This window comes from Fusarium pseudograminearum, chromosome 1 (genome assembly GCF_000303195.2).
Source record: "Fusarium pseudograminearum CS3096 chromosome 1, whole genome shotgun sequence".
NCBI classification, from domain to species: Eukaryota; Fungi; Ascomycota; class Sordariomycetes; order Hypocreales; family Nectriaceae; genus Fusarium; species Fusarium pseudograminearum.
The window spans coordinates 673,129-688,957 of NC_031951.1; the positions used below are offsets into that span (position 1 = coordinate 673,129).

General features: G+C 47.1%; 3 protein-coding genes across 3 annotated transcripts, besides 1 other annotated feature; 2 read left to right on the forward strand and 1 right to left on the reverse strand.

The window, feature by feature from the left end:
- Positions 1–76: 76 nt before the first annotated feature.
- Positions 77–8,220, forward strand: FPSE_05406 (uncharacterized protein; the record flags this gene model as incomplete). Its single annotated transcript, XM_009258524.1, has 5 exons — positions 77–2,981; positions 3,640–3,655; positions 4,164–4,169; positions 4,677–7,065; positions 7,447–8,220. Coding segments are annotated over 5 exons (6,090 nt in total), but the record flags the coding sequence as incomplete, so codon positions are not given.
- Positions 106–154: a microsatellite.
- Positions 8,221–9,029: 809 nt separating the features above from the next.
- On the reverse strand, positions 9,030–10,922 carry FPSE_05407 (uncharacterized protein; the record flags this gene model as incomplete). The annotated part of the gene is made up of 3 exons (XM_009258525.1): positions 9,030–9,280; positions 9,337–9,820; positions 9,879–10,922. The coding sequence occupies 3 exons, from the start codon at positions 10,920–10,922 to the stop codon at positions 9,030–9,032; spliced, it is 1,779 nt and encodes a 592-aa protein (XP_009256800.1).
- A 472-nt stretch (positions 10,923–11,394) lies between these two features.
- FPSE_05408 (uncharacterized protein) lies at positions 11,395–13,776 on the forward strand (the record flags this gene model as incomplete). Its single annotated transcript, XM_009258526.1, has 1 exon — positions 11,395–13,776. The coding sequence occupies one exon, from the start codon at positions 11,395–11,397 to the stop codon at positions 13,774–13,776; it is 2,382 nt and encodes a 793-aa protein (XP_009256801.1).
- Between the last annotated feature and the right edge of the window lie 2,053 nt (positions 13,777–15,829).

Here is a 15,829-nt window from a genome sequence, read left to right on the forward strand (position 1 = left end):
AATGCCCTCACACATGACCTTTGCCCTACTATAAGGTTCAGAAGGGGCACAAAATGCGCTGTTTGCTTCAATCCAGCTTTTTTCCCTCCTTCCTTCCACTTACATCAACACATCGCAAGACCATACAACACAACACAACAACCGCAAAACAACAGCCACAAGATGCATCTCACACCAGAGATCCAACAAGCGATCGGCTGCCCTTATCACAGAAGGGCTACACCAGTCTTCTTCCGACGAATCACATTATCTTTCAATGATATCGACCTTCAAGAGCGTAATGCCCTTAGGGACAGGATGTGGCCAAACATTCACATTATACGATGCATACCTGCTTCACTATGCGGTTGCTCACGGGTATCCTCAATTCGAACAGGAAAACGAAACATCACGCTTTCCTTGCGACGTCTGTAAGAAGATTTTCAAGACCGAGCAGGGACACGCAGATCACAAAAAGCAAATGCACCCAATCTCATCAACTTTTGGAGAGTTGTCGCGTTGTGGCATCTGTAAGATGCTTTTCCGATCCCAACTTGCATGCGAACAACACCATATGATCAAGCACGCATTGCCTTGTACCATTTGCGAGAGGTCGTTCACGACTGAAAAGGGAGTCGCACATCACAGAAAGGCCATGCACCCGGAATCATCAATTCATCAAGAGGCCGCCAAGCAGGATAACTCGTTAAAACGCACAGGGACCGGTGGGCATTGTGCCATCTGCAGGATAATCTTCATGTCCCAAGATGCATTCGAACAACACCAAGGGGCCAATCACGTACCTCCTTGTCTCATTTGCCTAAGGTCGTTCAAAACCGAAAAGGGAGCCGCAGATCACAAAATGGCCAAGCACCCAGAACTACCAATTTATAAAGAGGTTACTAAGACGGATAACTCGCCAACATACAAAGAGACCACTTGGTATTGTGCCGTCTGCAGGATGAACTTCCGCTCGCAAGATGGATTTGAACGACACCAGAGGACGAAGCACACATTTCCTTGTACTATTTGCAAGAGGTCATTCACAACCGAAAAGGGAGCCGCAGATCACAAAATGGCCAAGCACCCAGAACCATCAGCCACTTGGTATTGCAGCGTCTGCGAGAGGACCTTTGAGTCTCTGGAAGAAATGGAAGACCACAACTGGGAGTTGCACCATGGATGTGTGCGTTACCATCTACGTCGCGCCACGGCTACCTTTACTTGCATCACCTGCAACGGAACCTTTGACGCCCAAACTGAACTCGACAGTCACATCGAGGGTGCACACACGAAACCACCAGTCCCATGCTCTATCCCTCCCGGAGGTGCCTGGTACTGTAGCGCCTGCGACGAGATGTTTACGACCCAAGTTGAAGTCGAAAATCACAACACGGAAGTGCATGCGGGATACAGGATCTTCTGTTTAAATCGCGTCTGGCATGCCTCGGCCTGTGTCGTCTGTAACAGAAGATTCAATAACTTTCACCAACTCGCGACCCATCTCGCCAATAGCTTTCACGGTCTCCCACGACTATCTAAGCTTGAGAAAGCTCGCTGGCCGCGCAACGCTCATTTGCAATGCTGCGGCAAGACTTTCAGTTCTGATGAGGACGTCAGAAAACATACCTTTGTTGCACATATCCGACCATGGGCACCAAAGTTCAGAGTCCCTGCTAAAGCCGTTTTTGCTTGCGTCCCCTGCAGCATCACCTTTGTGCATGAAAGTCAACTCGACACTCATAATCTGGATGTGCATAATCGAACAACAGACGCTCGTGGACCTCTTTGTCTCTGTTGTCACAAAACCTTCGACGTGGATGAGATCGACGCTCATTACAAGGCTGAACATTACCCAATGTGCTACATCTGCAACATCGTATTCCCTTTCGAACACGAAAGTGACACACATGACAGGGATGTGCATGGGATTGTGAACAAGACTGCCAACAAGATCAAGCAAGAACCCAATGGGCCTCAAAGCATTACGCAGTGGGTTCAGAACAACACCTCCAACGTGGTCAGGCGGAAACCTGGGCGACCAAACAATACCGTCATCATTAATTCCTCAGGTGATGATGAATCCCATGATGCCTCTGGTGACAGCGAGTCCGTTGCTTCCTCTGGTTACGAAGGATCCGATAATCCTCAGGGTGACAGTGAATCCGAAGGTTCTTGTGATTCCTCGGATATGGAGACGGATGATGACTCTGAGCATTGTGCAGAGTACAACGGTAAACCAACAGGAAAATGGGGAGATCCAAACTCAGGCCTCCCTTGTTGTAAGGCCTGTGACAAGACTTTCTGGGGCAAGTATGGACTCACTAAGCATAAACGTGCTATCCACGGCCCCCTCATACCCCCTTCTCAGATCCCTCCTTTCTCTTGCATCGAATGCCGCAGAGCCTATGCAGACGAGGCCAGGCTCATTGATCACAACAGAAGGATGCATGGCCCTTCTGCATCTCGACGACGCAACGCATACTCCTTCCACGAATCCGGCATGCGTGATATATACGGTGATCAATATGTCGAAGAGTCGGAAGAAACCTCAAGTGACGAGGATTCCTTCGATGAGTTCTATCTCACAGACGATTCGAATACGGATGTAACGCCGTGGCCCCGTTACGGGGAAATAGGATACCTTCGTTGCCCTGGCAGAGATCTAGCCTGTCGCGAAAAGTTCCGCTGGGGCTCTGACTTGCTAGAGCACATCGAATCCGAGGAGTGTGTAGTCCTCGAACGCAGCCTCAAACTGCCGGACTTATTCGGTGTTACATTGGGACTGCCGCATGCTCGACTTTATACCTCCACGGGCTGGCTTCAGGGTTTCTACATGTGTCCGGAATGTCCGAAAGGTGCTGGGAATAGGTTTGAAGAATTGAGTGACCTGTTTAGGCACGCTGAGAGTGAGTCTTGTGGGTTGAGCGTCGGCGACAAATATCTTGTACAAGTGGAAGATGGCATCAACAAATATGCTGAGAAGAATTGCAAGAGGGTTGGTAGGTTTACTTGGTAGGATTTGCACTAGGCTATTGTGCAAGATGTGTATGTTATTGGAGGGTGTGGATAGTGCTCAACGGATTAATGATGCTTGGCTTGTTTTGTACTGCTACTTGAATACGATTACTTTACGTTTGTCTTGGTGAGTGTGTCATGTGACGTGCTCTGTGATTCAATTCACAGCCTGCCTAGGTTGCGTTTATGCCCTACATCCTATGAATCCTGATACAAGGCAATCTTTTTTTTTCAACGGTGTATAACCATCAAATGACTTCGCACGACACAAAGTGCTTTCTTCCAACAGTACTGCTGCCTGGTCTGATACCTGTTCAATAGTGCCTTTAAGGTTGAGCTATGGAACTGCCGGCAAGATACTGGCATACTATTGGCTTAGTATAACACCAATTAATTAAGAATAGGTGAGAACTATGCATACCGTATCAACTGAGCAAATTCGGTAGTAGTAGATCCCGAGCTACTTCTGCCATTCGACTAATGCAAACATACCTAGTAGATCGACATTGCAGCTCTGGCCAATCTTGAAGCTTCAAACTGATAGAAACAGTGTCTACCACGCGTGCTGAATTTGCACATTTGATACAGTATTCAGCAGGTCATGTGCTTCTTATTAAAAAACCTTATATACGATTCCATTAGTTCAAATTGATACAACGTAAGCACTACTGAGGTTTATATCAATATTTTAAACTTAGCATCACATCATGAACAGGTCATAGCATTCTTAGTTTGAACTTACAGCCCCTCATAGAATATTCTGGTCACGTCTTTGTGAGGCGACTTGAGGATTGCTCGGCTACTCCCCACCACGAGGGCGACGCGTAAACCTGTGATCTACAGATAAACCCATGCTATGGAATGCTTATCGCCAGAGTGGATGCCTTGTGCATTAGTACCTGTATCAATTTATGAAATTCGGTAGCTTAGTAGGCCCCAAACCAACTTTACAATTTGACCAATCCAATAGCATAATGACTGATCTATATAGCACTTCTAGCCAATTATCTAGCTTGGATTGGACCTATTAAGTTACTGAATTTTGTGAATTGATAAGGTACTAACTCATGGGAAGTGATTTACAGAGTTAGAGAGTACACATTCTTCATTTGTACCCCAAACTCAATATTTCTATCCCCAAATGTTAAGTTAAAACTTAATCCCAGCCGTCTGTAAGTATGGGACCCTTCCTCTAGGCATCAGTTCACTTGCTACCCCCTCGCAATTCTTTGTCCTTGGTTATGCCACAGCTGAAACCACAGCATGGAACGCCAAATGCTGCGTTCTGCCATACCTTATTAAATACCCCGTGGCATCATCCTTCTCGAAACTAATTTCCTATTTCCAACATCTTCCAAACATAACCAAAGAACGTTCAGTCATCTAATGACAATGGCCTCCATACCCCAACTGGCTGATATTTCCCGCCTGGTACAATGTGTCTCTTGCGACAAGCCTTGCAAGAACCGCAGATATCAGAAACGACATCACCGAATTAGACTCTCGGTTCAGAATCCAGTCGCCGCAGCTCTCTAAGCTGAACGCGGACAAGACGATGCGCTACAGAACGTCAACCAACAGATCAAACACCAAGATCGCATCTTTGTCGCGTTCATTCCCTTCGAGGACAGACAATACTGTTATGAGTGCTTCACGACCTTGAGCAACTTTCTTGATAGCTTGATTCATTTGCACGAAGACTATGTCTCCAAGAAGTCAGGTGTACCCATCAAGCTGGAGAAGAGCGATCCGGAATCATCCAGTGATGCTGTCCAGTCACATGATGAAGCATCGGCCTCATTTGACCACAATGATTACTGGGACGAGTGTTTCAAGAATCTGGACACCTTTTTTGGGACAGATATATTCCGCGAAGGCAACTTGTACCACCACATCGACTCAGAACATCAAGCACGAACCATGTTCGAAGCTCTGGCCAAGAAGAAACATGACTTGCCAGTCAGACTTAGAGCTCTCGCCGAGTCCATGTCTTTCTGTGCTGTCTGCAACATGAGCTTCGAATCCCAAGAGGCAACCAAAGACCACAATGCGGCTTCTCATCAAGATCAACTAGGCACCCCCGAATCTGTTCTACAACAGGAGCCCGCATCAACCAATGTTGAAATCCCTGTCAAGGAGGAACAAGAGTCAACCGCCTCCGAGGCTTCCTGGTATTGTACCTATTGTGATATCACCTTCAGTAGCCAGGAGGAAATCGACAAGCACAACGTCGATCATAGCAATTGTGTGCGCTTCGTTTTAAGACGTGCAAATGAAACCCATACTTGTATCGCCTGCAATAGAACCTTCAATACCCAAGATGAAGCCCATGGCCATTTGAGTTCTACCCATATGGAAATTATACGCCATTGGGGACACTTCCGCCCTGAGTCTGGCTGGTACTGTGCCGTCTGTCGTCAGATCTACGAGAGTCAACAGAAACTTGAATTTCACTTCAGGGAGATCCACCCGAAGATACTACCCGATTTTAAAGCTCCCCCCGAAGGCTCATGGTATTGCAGTGTTTGCGAAGAAATCTTCGAGAACGACTTGGGAATTGACGACCATAACATGAGAAAGCATGGGGGGCAAAGACCATTCCTCACAGGTCGTGCCAGGCGCCACTTCACTTGTATTACTTGTAGCAGAAGGTTCAACGCCCAACATGAACTCGACGATCATACCAGCGACGGACAGCATATGCAACTACCACCAGAAGTCGATACTAGTTCTCTTAACACAGGAGACGCTCTTAAAATCATCAATCAGGAAACCACTCCATGCATCATGCCTGAAAGCGTTGACAAGCCGGAACCTTATCCAGCTGTGGTGGCCGAAAACACCCCCGAGACCGCCTTTTTTTGTCTGGGTTGCAACCTAAGCTTCAAGACAGAACCTGCATTCAAACATCACAACACGGCGATGCACAACGGAACAGTTCAACTCTTCTGCAATTACCCCTATCCCTGTGTCGCATGCAACAGGGCCTTCAAATCCCAAGCTGATATCGACAAACATAACATGTGGAAGCATGGACCACCACCCGCTTCGCCTACATCTCCTGTCATTCTCCAAGTTTCTGTTGTGGACGCCTATTCGTGTCCGTTCTGTACCAACATGATCTCCAAGCGCGAAGAGCCGGTCGACCGCCACATAGCGAAAAAGCATGACGCATCAAAAATTGCAAATGTTGCGTCCGCCTTTGCTTGCACCGTCTGCGGTGATATCTTCTCGACCAAAGTGAATGTCGCAAGACACGGTGTATCGAAGCATGGTGTATCGTCATTCATACTTAAAACGCTTGAAACTGCCACGCTTGAAGATCGTCACAGTGACAGTTTGACTTGTCATACCTGCGACAAGGTGTTCGCCTCTCGAAGTGGGCTCCAGGATCATAATAGGAATTCACACAACCCTATGACCTGCCGTTGCAATGAGACGTTCCCTGGCCTAAGTTCTTTCAGAACTCATGAGAAGTCCTGCCGCTGGTGGCCGACACCCACTCCCGAGACAATGCCTCCCCAGCAATATTCTTTCACATCGGTTTACCAAGGGCCAGGCCTTTTGCCATATGATTATTCACTTGACAGGTCGGAATATGACTTGACAGAGGATTCGGAGCTTGACTCGGAGGACGACTCAGAGTGTGAGTCGGAGGGTGAGTCGGAGGGTGTCTCTGAGTGCGACTCAGACGTCGACACAGAGGACAACTCAGAGGAAGACGTGGACGATGACGATTCAGAGTCTGATGAAGACTATAGAAACGCAATATGGCTTGAATACGGTGAGATAGGCAGAGTCCCATGCCTTTTGGGAGAATACGGCTGCAACGACGTCTTCCGCTCAGGTTCGCTTTTAGTATACCATTATGAGCATGAAAATTGCTGTGTCGATGGACTGAATATTACTTCCGAAATCCTCGACGAGACGGAAGAAAAGTTCGCGAATCTCTTGCACAACAAGTACGACATCTACAAGTGCCCATACTGCAAGAACACAGGCGGAGGCAGGTTCAGATACCTACACGACCTTGTTAAACATGCTGAGACCAACGCTTGCCGCTTGAGGGTTCGTGGCGGCCTTATTAGTGAAGTCCGTCGCAGGCTTCTGGAAAATCTGGACTATTATGCCTCGCACGGCCTTTTAAAAAAGGAAATCTGAGAAGCACGGCTATGTTAATGTCGACGATGGGTCATGGAACTATAGGTACATCAAAGTACGTGTGGGCTATTTGTTGTATGGGATATGGGTAGTGCTTTAGGGACTAATGTCTGTCGCTCCTTGAGTTTGATATCTTAGCACTGAGATGCGTTATTTTATTTTCAAGTCTTTAGTCTTAGTCTGAGCCTTCTCAATTCACTCATTGTTACCAATTGGAAGATCGATACGTTAGGTACCGTGTCATAATATTTCGAATATTTAGCAAAACCTTAATGCTGCGGCTGTCAGGTTGCATCTCCTAGAGAGATCAAGCAAGAACCTGAACAACCAAGTGAAACCGTCGTTTATACCCAGGCGCCCGTGCTCCAGTACACAACCGGTTATGATATCAAACCTGAACCACAGACTGAACCCATGACCCCGCCTGCCGAGTACGGGCACCCCGTTGACGTCAATGGTCGACTCATAACACCGCCGCCGTGGGCTTTTAATAATGATCATTGTAAGAATGAACCCGGCTATTCTGATGATTCTTCCGACTTGGGATCAGACCAGAACTCGGACTCAGACGAGGATCAGAACTCGGAGGAGGAGGAGGAGGAAGACGACGAAGACGACGACGAAAAAAACATATGGCCTGAGTATGGTGAAAGAAGGGGTGGCATGACATGCCCTGCCGAGTATCTCGGCTGCCTCCAAATCTTCCACAAGGCCTCAGGAATGCTTCACCATGTTGAAACCGCCCACCAGCACGACTTCCTATGGAAGTCCCCAGACGAGATGTTCAACAGCACCGGCCAATGCGAACAAGGCCGCAGGCTTTACAGCCACGAGACAAAGCACTATTACTGCCCAAATTGCTCAGACACGGACCAAGGCATGTTCGAGTCACTAAGTCTTCTGCTCAAGCACGCTGAGAGCAATATATGTGACTTGAAGGTCCGCAGCGGCCCTGTCGGTGAATTGTACGATGCGGTTGATGTGTATGCTGATAACAAATACCAAGCGTGGGATGGTGTACAAAGTGTTGGCTATGCGTTAACTAAGCGCGGAACTCGTTAGAAAGGTCGGCTGTGTTGTCTCGGTTGGTGGGCTACGGTAACGCAAGTGTGAATTATCGTGACGGATTAGTGATGTGGGCAGTTTGAAGGGATTAATCCTCAGCTGATTTTATGTATACGTGCTGTTGTCAGATATAAATAAATAATTCGGGGGAAATCTCCTGTTTGCAGTTGTGACGTCTATACCACAAAGCCAACTACGAGGTTTGTGTGTCAGGCTATAGTTCATTCTCATCAACTAACCATGATATGTGCCTTCCCGTATCAAGCGGCTCCTCCATCGCACACATCAGAACATGATACAAATTAGTCACCTACAGGTGCCATCATCATGGATGATTTAGCTCAGACCATGGACTGGTTGGGTTTGTTGATCACCTCAGGGCTCAACCTGTTTTTGGGTGTTGCACGCCAGACCTGCCGCGCGGGTCAGTTTCCCCTTTATCCCCTGGAGTTTGAGCTGCGATATCCAAAGCCTGAACAACCGTATCATAGGTCAACAGATCCCTTGTGCCCTGTTTTCTTGCCTTAGTTAACAGCAACGCCACCTTCAGAACGTTTTTGATTCGTCTCCCATCGATATCCCATTTCCCAAGCTTCTCAAATTCCTCGTCGTATATCCCGTGTGCCAGTTTAGCGGCAAGTTGTTTCCAAATTAAGGTTCGTTGAGTCAAGTCTGGTTTTTGGAATTCAAGAGACATATCAATCCGGGAGAAGAAGGCTTTGTCAAAGTCGCCAAGTCTGTTGGTAGTCAAAAACAATATACCAGATTGATACTCCAATAATCGTAAGAAAACTGATGACCACGCATTAGTCCTGGGATCTCTTCGAAAGGTACAGTCGAGAATAAAGCATACCCGATACCAACGCGTTGCGTTCAAGATCGTTTTCACTTCTTTCCGCCATGAAAGCATCCGCTTCATCAAAGAGCAGAATTGCTGACCACTGTTGTATGCGGGTGAAGGTGATCTGGAGTTGTTCCTCTATGGCCTTGACGTTGGGGCCTAATTCTCCCATGGTGGTATGGTACAGAGGACAATGTAAGCTTTCTGCTACACATTCTAGTGGCAGGGTCAGCATCCAAGCGTGTAAGTGTCCTTGAGGGGGCTTGAACTACCTGCTGTCATCGTTTTACCACTGCCAGGTGGGCCATGTAGAAGGAAGATGAGACCTGCCCCTTTGCCTGCCACCACGTTATCTAACGCGACAGGTGCCTTTCGATGCTCTTTTACGACTTCGTAAATGATATCCTTCCGACTCTGATCAATCTGCAGGTTGCCATAGGAGTCATCGTTCCACCTAATATCAGCGATATTATCAACCAGGAAGAAACCCCAAGATCTTCTGGTTAATGAAAATCCAGCAAGAATAGGGGCCATAGTGATAAGTTGCAAATCGGTCAACGAGTTCGCCTGATGTTCGTTGTTTGAGAATTGCTGATAGGGAGGCTTGGATTTTGATGTATCCAAGTCATGAGAGGACGTTGTTTCAGCCTTCCACATGATCGATATTGGGCCTGACTTGGCCTTCTGCACTACTTCTCGGCAACCTGGGTTCTCTTTGATCAGGCTATTGGGATCAATGATAATCTTGCCCTGGCACTGGAATTACTATCATCAGTGAATTATCTTAAGCTGAGAATATTTTCACAGTTCTTACAAGTGATGTTGGGAAGCCTTGAAAAATGTTGATGCAAGATCGACCTTCTTCGGTTTCAGATCTTCCCGGTGACAAGCCTCCTCCTGACAATATGCTCCAAAATGGACCGTCATACTCCCAATGTGTCCCAGATGCTCCTCGGCTTCCATGTCCAATAAATGGGCTCGATTCAAGATGAAGCTGCTTGCATCGGGAACCACGCTCAAGCAGTGACTGGTAAATTTGGTCTCTATTAGGGTGGTATTTCATAGGAAATACTGGAAGATCCAGAATATGCTTCACATCGTCGAACTGAGGGTACTGAGCCTTCGTAGAGGTGGCACCAAACTGCACGTTGTCGAAGTTGGTGTAAGCAAGTCTCACGTACCAGAATTTCTTTTGGTTTTCTTCTATCAACTTGCAAACTTCCACAACAGCAGCACAGAATACCTCTTTAGAGCCGGCTAGTCGATTGGGTATCAAGACTAGGGATCCTGGAACAAATATTAAGGGGAGAAATGCGACTGTAATATAGCCATTACTTTCAAGTGTTTGGAGCTCTTTCAGGTCTTGAGACATGTGGTCCTCTTGAAACTGTTGTAAAAGCTCAAGTTCCTCTCTGATGGATTCGTTAGGGGCACAGTCAATCGCTTCTTGCAATTGCCTTCGACAGTGATAGAGTTCGACATATGGGTTCGGTATCGTTATTGGATCCCCGTGGAGATTGATATTAACGAATCCCTCAGCGAGCCTTTTGAAAGCATTTCGGAGCGTCACCGACTGGATTTCAAGTTGCGTTGTTTCATGCGTGAACTTGCCATGGCTCTCAGTGACTATTCTTCGCAAAACCAACGAAACGTCGCTGAATCGAGATTCCTTCTTTTTCTTCAACCTGGGGCTCTCAGCGCTTAGATAGACTTGGCTTATCGCCCCCCAGGAATACATCTCTTGCGTGACGTTTTCGATCTTTATTTGCGTTGGTAGCGGCTCATTGTTGGAGGTTGGCAGTGTTTTCGCACCCGTGTTTTGGTACTTGTAAAACACCTGATTGGATTCCTCTGCCATATTAATTATAGGTACTTCAGTGAGGTATTAAACGAGTTTGGTGTCTTGCGATCGTAGCTTCAGTTGAGGCGTCGATGGTTGTGATATATTGGTAACTACTCGTCGTGGATGCCTCCATCTAGGATAAACAAACATTATGGATTGGATTAGGCATCAGCTGACGCACTCCGGGCACAAAGATGGCGTTGGGCAGCTTTGCATCTTTTCAGTAGGCTACCAAATCATACTCCCAATCAGTCAAGTCTTGTTGAGGCCAGGGGGTCTACATAACTGGCCGCTGACAAGCCACTGCAAGCTTCATAAACCTATCGAGAGCAAGAGTGTACCAAAAGTGCAAATCTACACCGCCTCTATATATGTATGACAAGAAGTACGCTTCGATGTATTTCGATATTGTCTCTCCAACTTCAGCATTGGTTTCTCGCCCTGTCGCTTTTTATCTATCAAAACCTACACCTAGTCAGTGATCAAAATGTCAAACTTGCGTCGCCAACAGTCAATGGGTCAAACGCTTGCCACCGGCGAGTCCGCAGAACAAGGATATGAGTTGCCGGAGCTTGGCGAGGATGTATGGATTGAGTATGAGCCACCAAAACCCGATATTAAAGCTATTTATGCCTACTTGGAACTTCACAAGTCATTCGAATCGCACCCTGGTTACACTGTTTCCGAACTGCCCAAGTTCGACGACTTCACTACATATGGAAATTTAACAGAGGAGGAAGAACTTGATTTCTGTCGAATCGAAGTCAATAGACTGGTCTCTGCAGCGACCTCGCCGGGTGCTATCGCCTTGGACGGGCCAAGAGATCTCTTTGGCTTGTCGACTAATCAGGGGTACCTACAACTACATCATCTTGGACGCAAGCTACGACAAGCCGTTACTATCTGCCAGCATGATGCGGCCCTAATCCAAGCGGAGCATATGGATGGCGTTTTAGACCACAAGGGTTGTGCTCGTTTACAGGCCAGATTGGTAGCCGAATTTGACCCAAACTCGGGTAAAGAACGATTTGCGGGAGCGCAAAACACAACAAACGAGAATCAAATGAGGATCTATCACGCTTTACTGAACTACATGACGGGAATCCTTGTCAAGATTGTCTTGTGCAACATTCGCGGCGATTACTGGGTCAACAATCTCATTGCTGTCGTAGCTCGAATCACTGCAAAACTCAAGATTCTTGGTAAGGATATTCCGCGGAGCGTCGAGCTCACACTTCAAAGTGCAGCCGACACGAGGGTTCGTATTTCACAACGCCAGCGACAAATGGAACGGTTCACACTTCAAACTCCGAACCAATTGGGTGAAGATATAGGGGAGGAGTCATGCCGCGTGCCAATGGCAGGCGAGGCTCTAAAGTACTTCATCGACATGGAGAGACTCCATGATTTGATAACCGAGATGTTGATTGGGGCGCTCACCAGCTTTACCGTTGCCGATCCGACAGCTACCATAACCAACGACTTTGAAAGCAGCGTGGCCATGTATGCGTCACTTATCACAGGAGAACAAGCCCTCATCTATCAAGGTCGCGATGGTAGCATTGGGGCTGCCAGCAAAGCCAGTATCGCCCGAACTTTCACAGCAGGGTTCCGTGTTTGTCTCGAAGTATGGGAAGATATTCAACCTGAGCCCGCGTCGTCAGCAAAATATTGGACATCAATCAAATGGGACTGGTCTATGGTCGAACTGCAGCAAAAAGACAAATTCCCAACAAGGCAGGGCAAACTCAAGCTTTCATCCATGAGAGACATCATTAGAGCCACTGTCCCGTTCTTCATGATCTCAGGCCACGCAATATCCCAAATTTCCGAAATGATAGACATCATGATGTTCACCACAAGCCGACATACAAGTGCGCCATTGCGGCTGATCAAGCAACCTCGGGCTACTTGCAAGCGTATCCTGCAAACAAGTACCTACGTACACAACAGACTAAAGAGACGCGCGGGGGGTGACAATTGCCCATTGTCAGAAACATACCTACTGCAGAGTAGAGCGGGCTCCGCTGCTTGCAATCCGCGCCCCCTGACCGACACCGTTGACACACCTGGAAGGAAGAACAGAAACAGTTCAGATCTTTCAGCTGACCCAGAAAAGACCAAACGTCTCATGGCTGCGGCCAAAAAACAATTGGACAAATGGACCATCAGCAACAATGCTATTGTTGTTCCGTACAAGCGTTACGCATGGAGCTGGATAGCCGTCTCAACTATCCTCGTGTTTGGAGGCTTGGCAGTTGGCTTTTCCACTGGCAACAGAATTCTGGGGTTTGACCCCTTTAATATCAGTATATTCTGTTGGGCTCTTGCTGGCTTTACACTGGTGGTGGCTAAGGCTGTCCGAGTTGAGAATTGGCCTTGGAGCGCTTTTCTAAGAGGCTTAGTACATTGTCGCTCTGTTACTGAGGTTAACGCAGTCACTGGAGTCGACGATCAAATACTTCTTGCGCTGCTGCTAGGGATCGATAGGAGGACTTATCTAAAGACGACTGGCCCATACAATACCCTTTTTCTAAGATGTGCGGAGGACGTCCCAGAGGGTTTCTCGGTTGACATTCCAATCCTGAGCACTACGGCGATGGAAGGCGGCTTGATCCCGATCAAAATACTAGGAGAGTTTGGCCCAGGCTTCGTCTTCATCTACACGCATTCATGGGCACCATACAACTCTGCTGGTCATGCCACCCAATATAAAGGTCATGATATGAGCCGCGATATGTCTTGGACTACGCGTAAATTAGGAGATAAAGACATTCCAGGTTATAGGTTAAAGACAAGGCCCAGAGACAACTACGTGTTTATTTCAAAGGTACTCGGTGTATTAGATCAGGATTGCTGTTTTTGCTAGTATTTTTCTATACTTCATCAATATACCTATTGCTGATAGCCACAAAGAAGTTGCTCCTTTTATAGTTCTATTGCTTATGTGATATAAATGTATTTCATAGACTAGGAAATACCAAGGCTATATCAACGCTCGCTCGTGAACTGGGTGCTGTCGTAATCGAATCATCTAGAGTTGTATCGGACCCCAAGGCTATATCTAGTATGTATACCAAAGCAGCTCAAGAGACGCCTGAGGAAAGCAAACAACGTGATTATACAAGACCGATCAGAAGAAATCGAACGCTTAAAAATACATATCATGAATACTTGTTCCATACACGAAGACTACCAACAATCTTCCGCCCTGATTCATCCGCCAATGCTGACTCTTCAGCCTTCTGGTCTATGCTCAACATGTGATCACATCATCCGGACTCACCTACGAGACAAAGACTTAAATGCTTGCAAGACAGCTGATGAAGTATTATATGCCACAGACCTGGTCTGTTACATATACTAGACTATCAGCCATACGAAGAGATCGACCGAGTCAGTCCCAGAAGCATTTCCACAAGACCTCAGTCATGGTATCCACTGCAGACCCAACAGACGGTTTCCATCTTAACACGGCTCGAGATATACGACCTACTCTAGACCCGATAGAATACCCCTTGGGTTATATGCAGGCATTATACCTTCCGATATGCCTTCCGAAGCATTGCATAGAGTATACACCAGCGGGACAGTCGAGTTCAAGGCTCTTAATATTCGGGGAGGAGTATATCCTGAGATCTCTGGAGGAACGCACCGGTGGACGTTCGAGAGGATAAGAATACGAGGCTTGTTATTTTTTTATCTATTACGTCCTCTATTCAACGTAACTCTAGACCAATACCTACCAAACGTCCCTCTTGTTCAACAACTTGCCTACGAAAACAGTGGACTGATATTCTCACTTGAGCGGAGGAGCTGGATCGGCGTTGGTCAACGACATCACTCTGTGTCATTGCTGGGTAAGACACATGTTATCAAGCTGCAGAGAGATACCAGAGACCAATTTGAACATGTGGGTATGATGAAATCGTTCAGATTCTGGTTTGATCACGTTGAAGCACACATGAATATGAATATCCAAAGAGTTGGACAGGATGATAACGTTCTCGGGGATCGTGTCTTCATGTGACCACTCTCAAAAACTCACAGGCACATAACCCAGCAGGACTTTGGTGTGCACACCTCCCACTTGGGCTTTGTCGGTATGTAGATGGCTCCAGACATCAAGATCACCCCGGTATATGGCGCACTCTTGGACATGGGCTTCCCTCCTTGGACCATATCAACCAGGGCACATGGGGCATCTCGAGTCACCAAGGTTGGGAAGCCTACCCTTTTGGCTACTTTGGAGTCTGCATCAGTTATATCATCTCATAACTCTAGCAAACTCGCTTCAGTCACAGATGATACCATATCAATTTACGACAATATCATGTATGGCGGTGTCATCTTTCTCGTGAATGTACGTAACGAAGAGAAATTTAAAGATCCACACTTCGACGAGAATGACGAAGACGAATTTTTAATCACAAGTACAGGCAGTCATCCATCTGAGAAAGTCGAATGTGCAATTGGAGGTGTTGTGAGGCAGGTAGAACGTTCCAGTGACTACACAGGATCTCTATATATTATCCCAATTGCGCAGATACCAGTTCCCATTGAGCACGAACACAATCCGATACTATATCAGCCTCTAGATGAGTCGACAGTCTTCTATCGTGTGGGATATTTGCCAATTGACATGTCCGACGCATGTCGCTTCTATCATCTCGTCACGGCTACTTCTGTTGTTGGGGCACGCATTACTATTCTGTAGCGTAGAACACTGCGATAAGATGCGTCGCGATAAGACACCAGGCCTGAGAGACTTCTCCAAGGTCACGAGTCACTCAATGTCGAGGACTGCATGAGAGGTGCTGACAAGTTTACCATGCGGAAACCCCGGCCTATAGCCGAGACAGGGACGGTGACGGGGCAGTCTGGGGAAGTTCAAGATTGGAGGCCTTTAGCCGACGACCCAA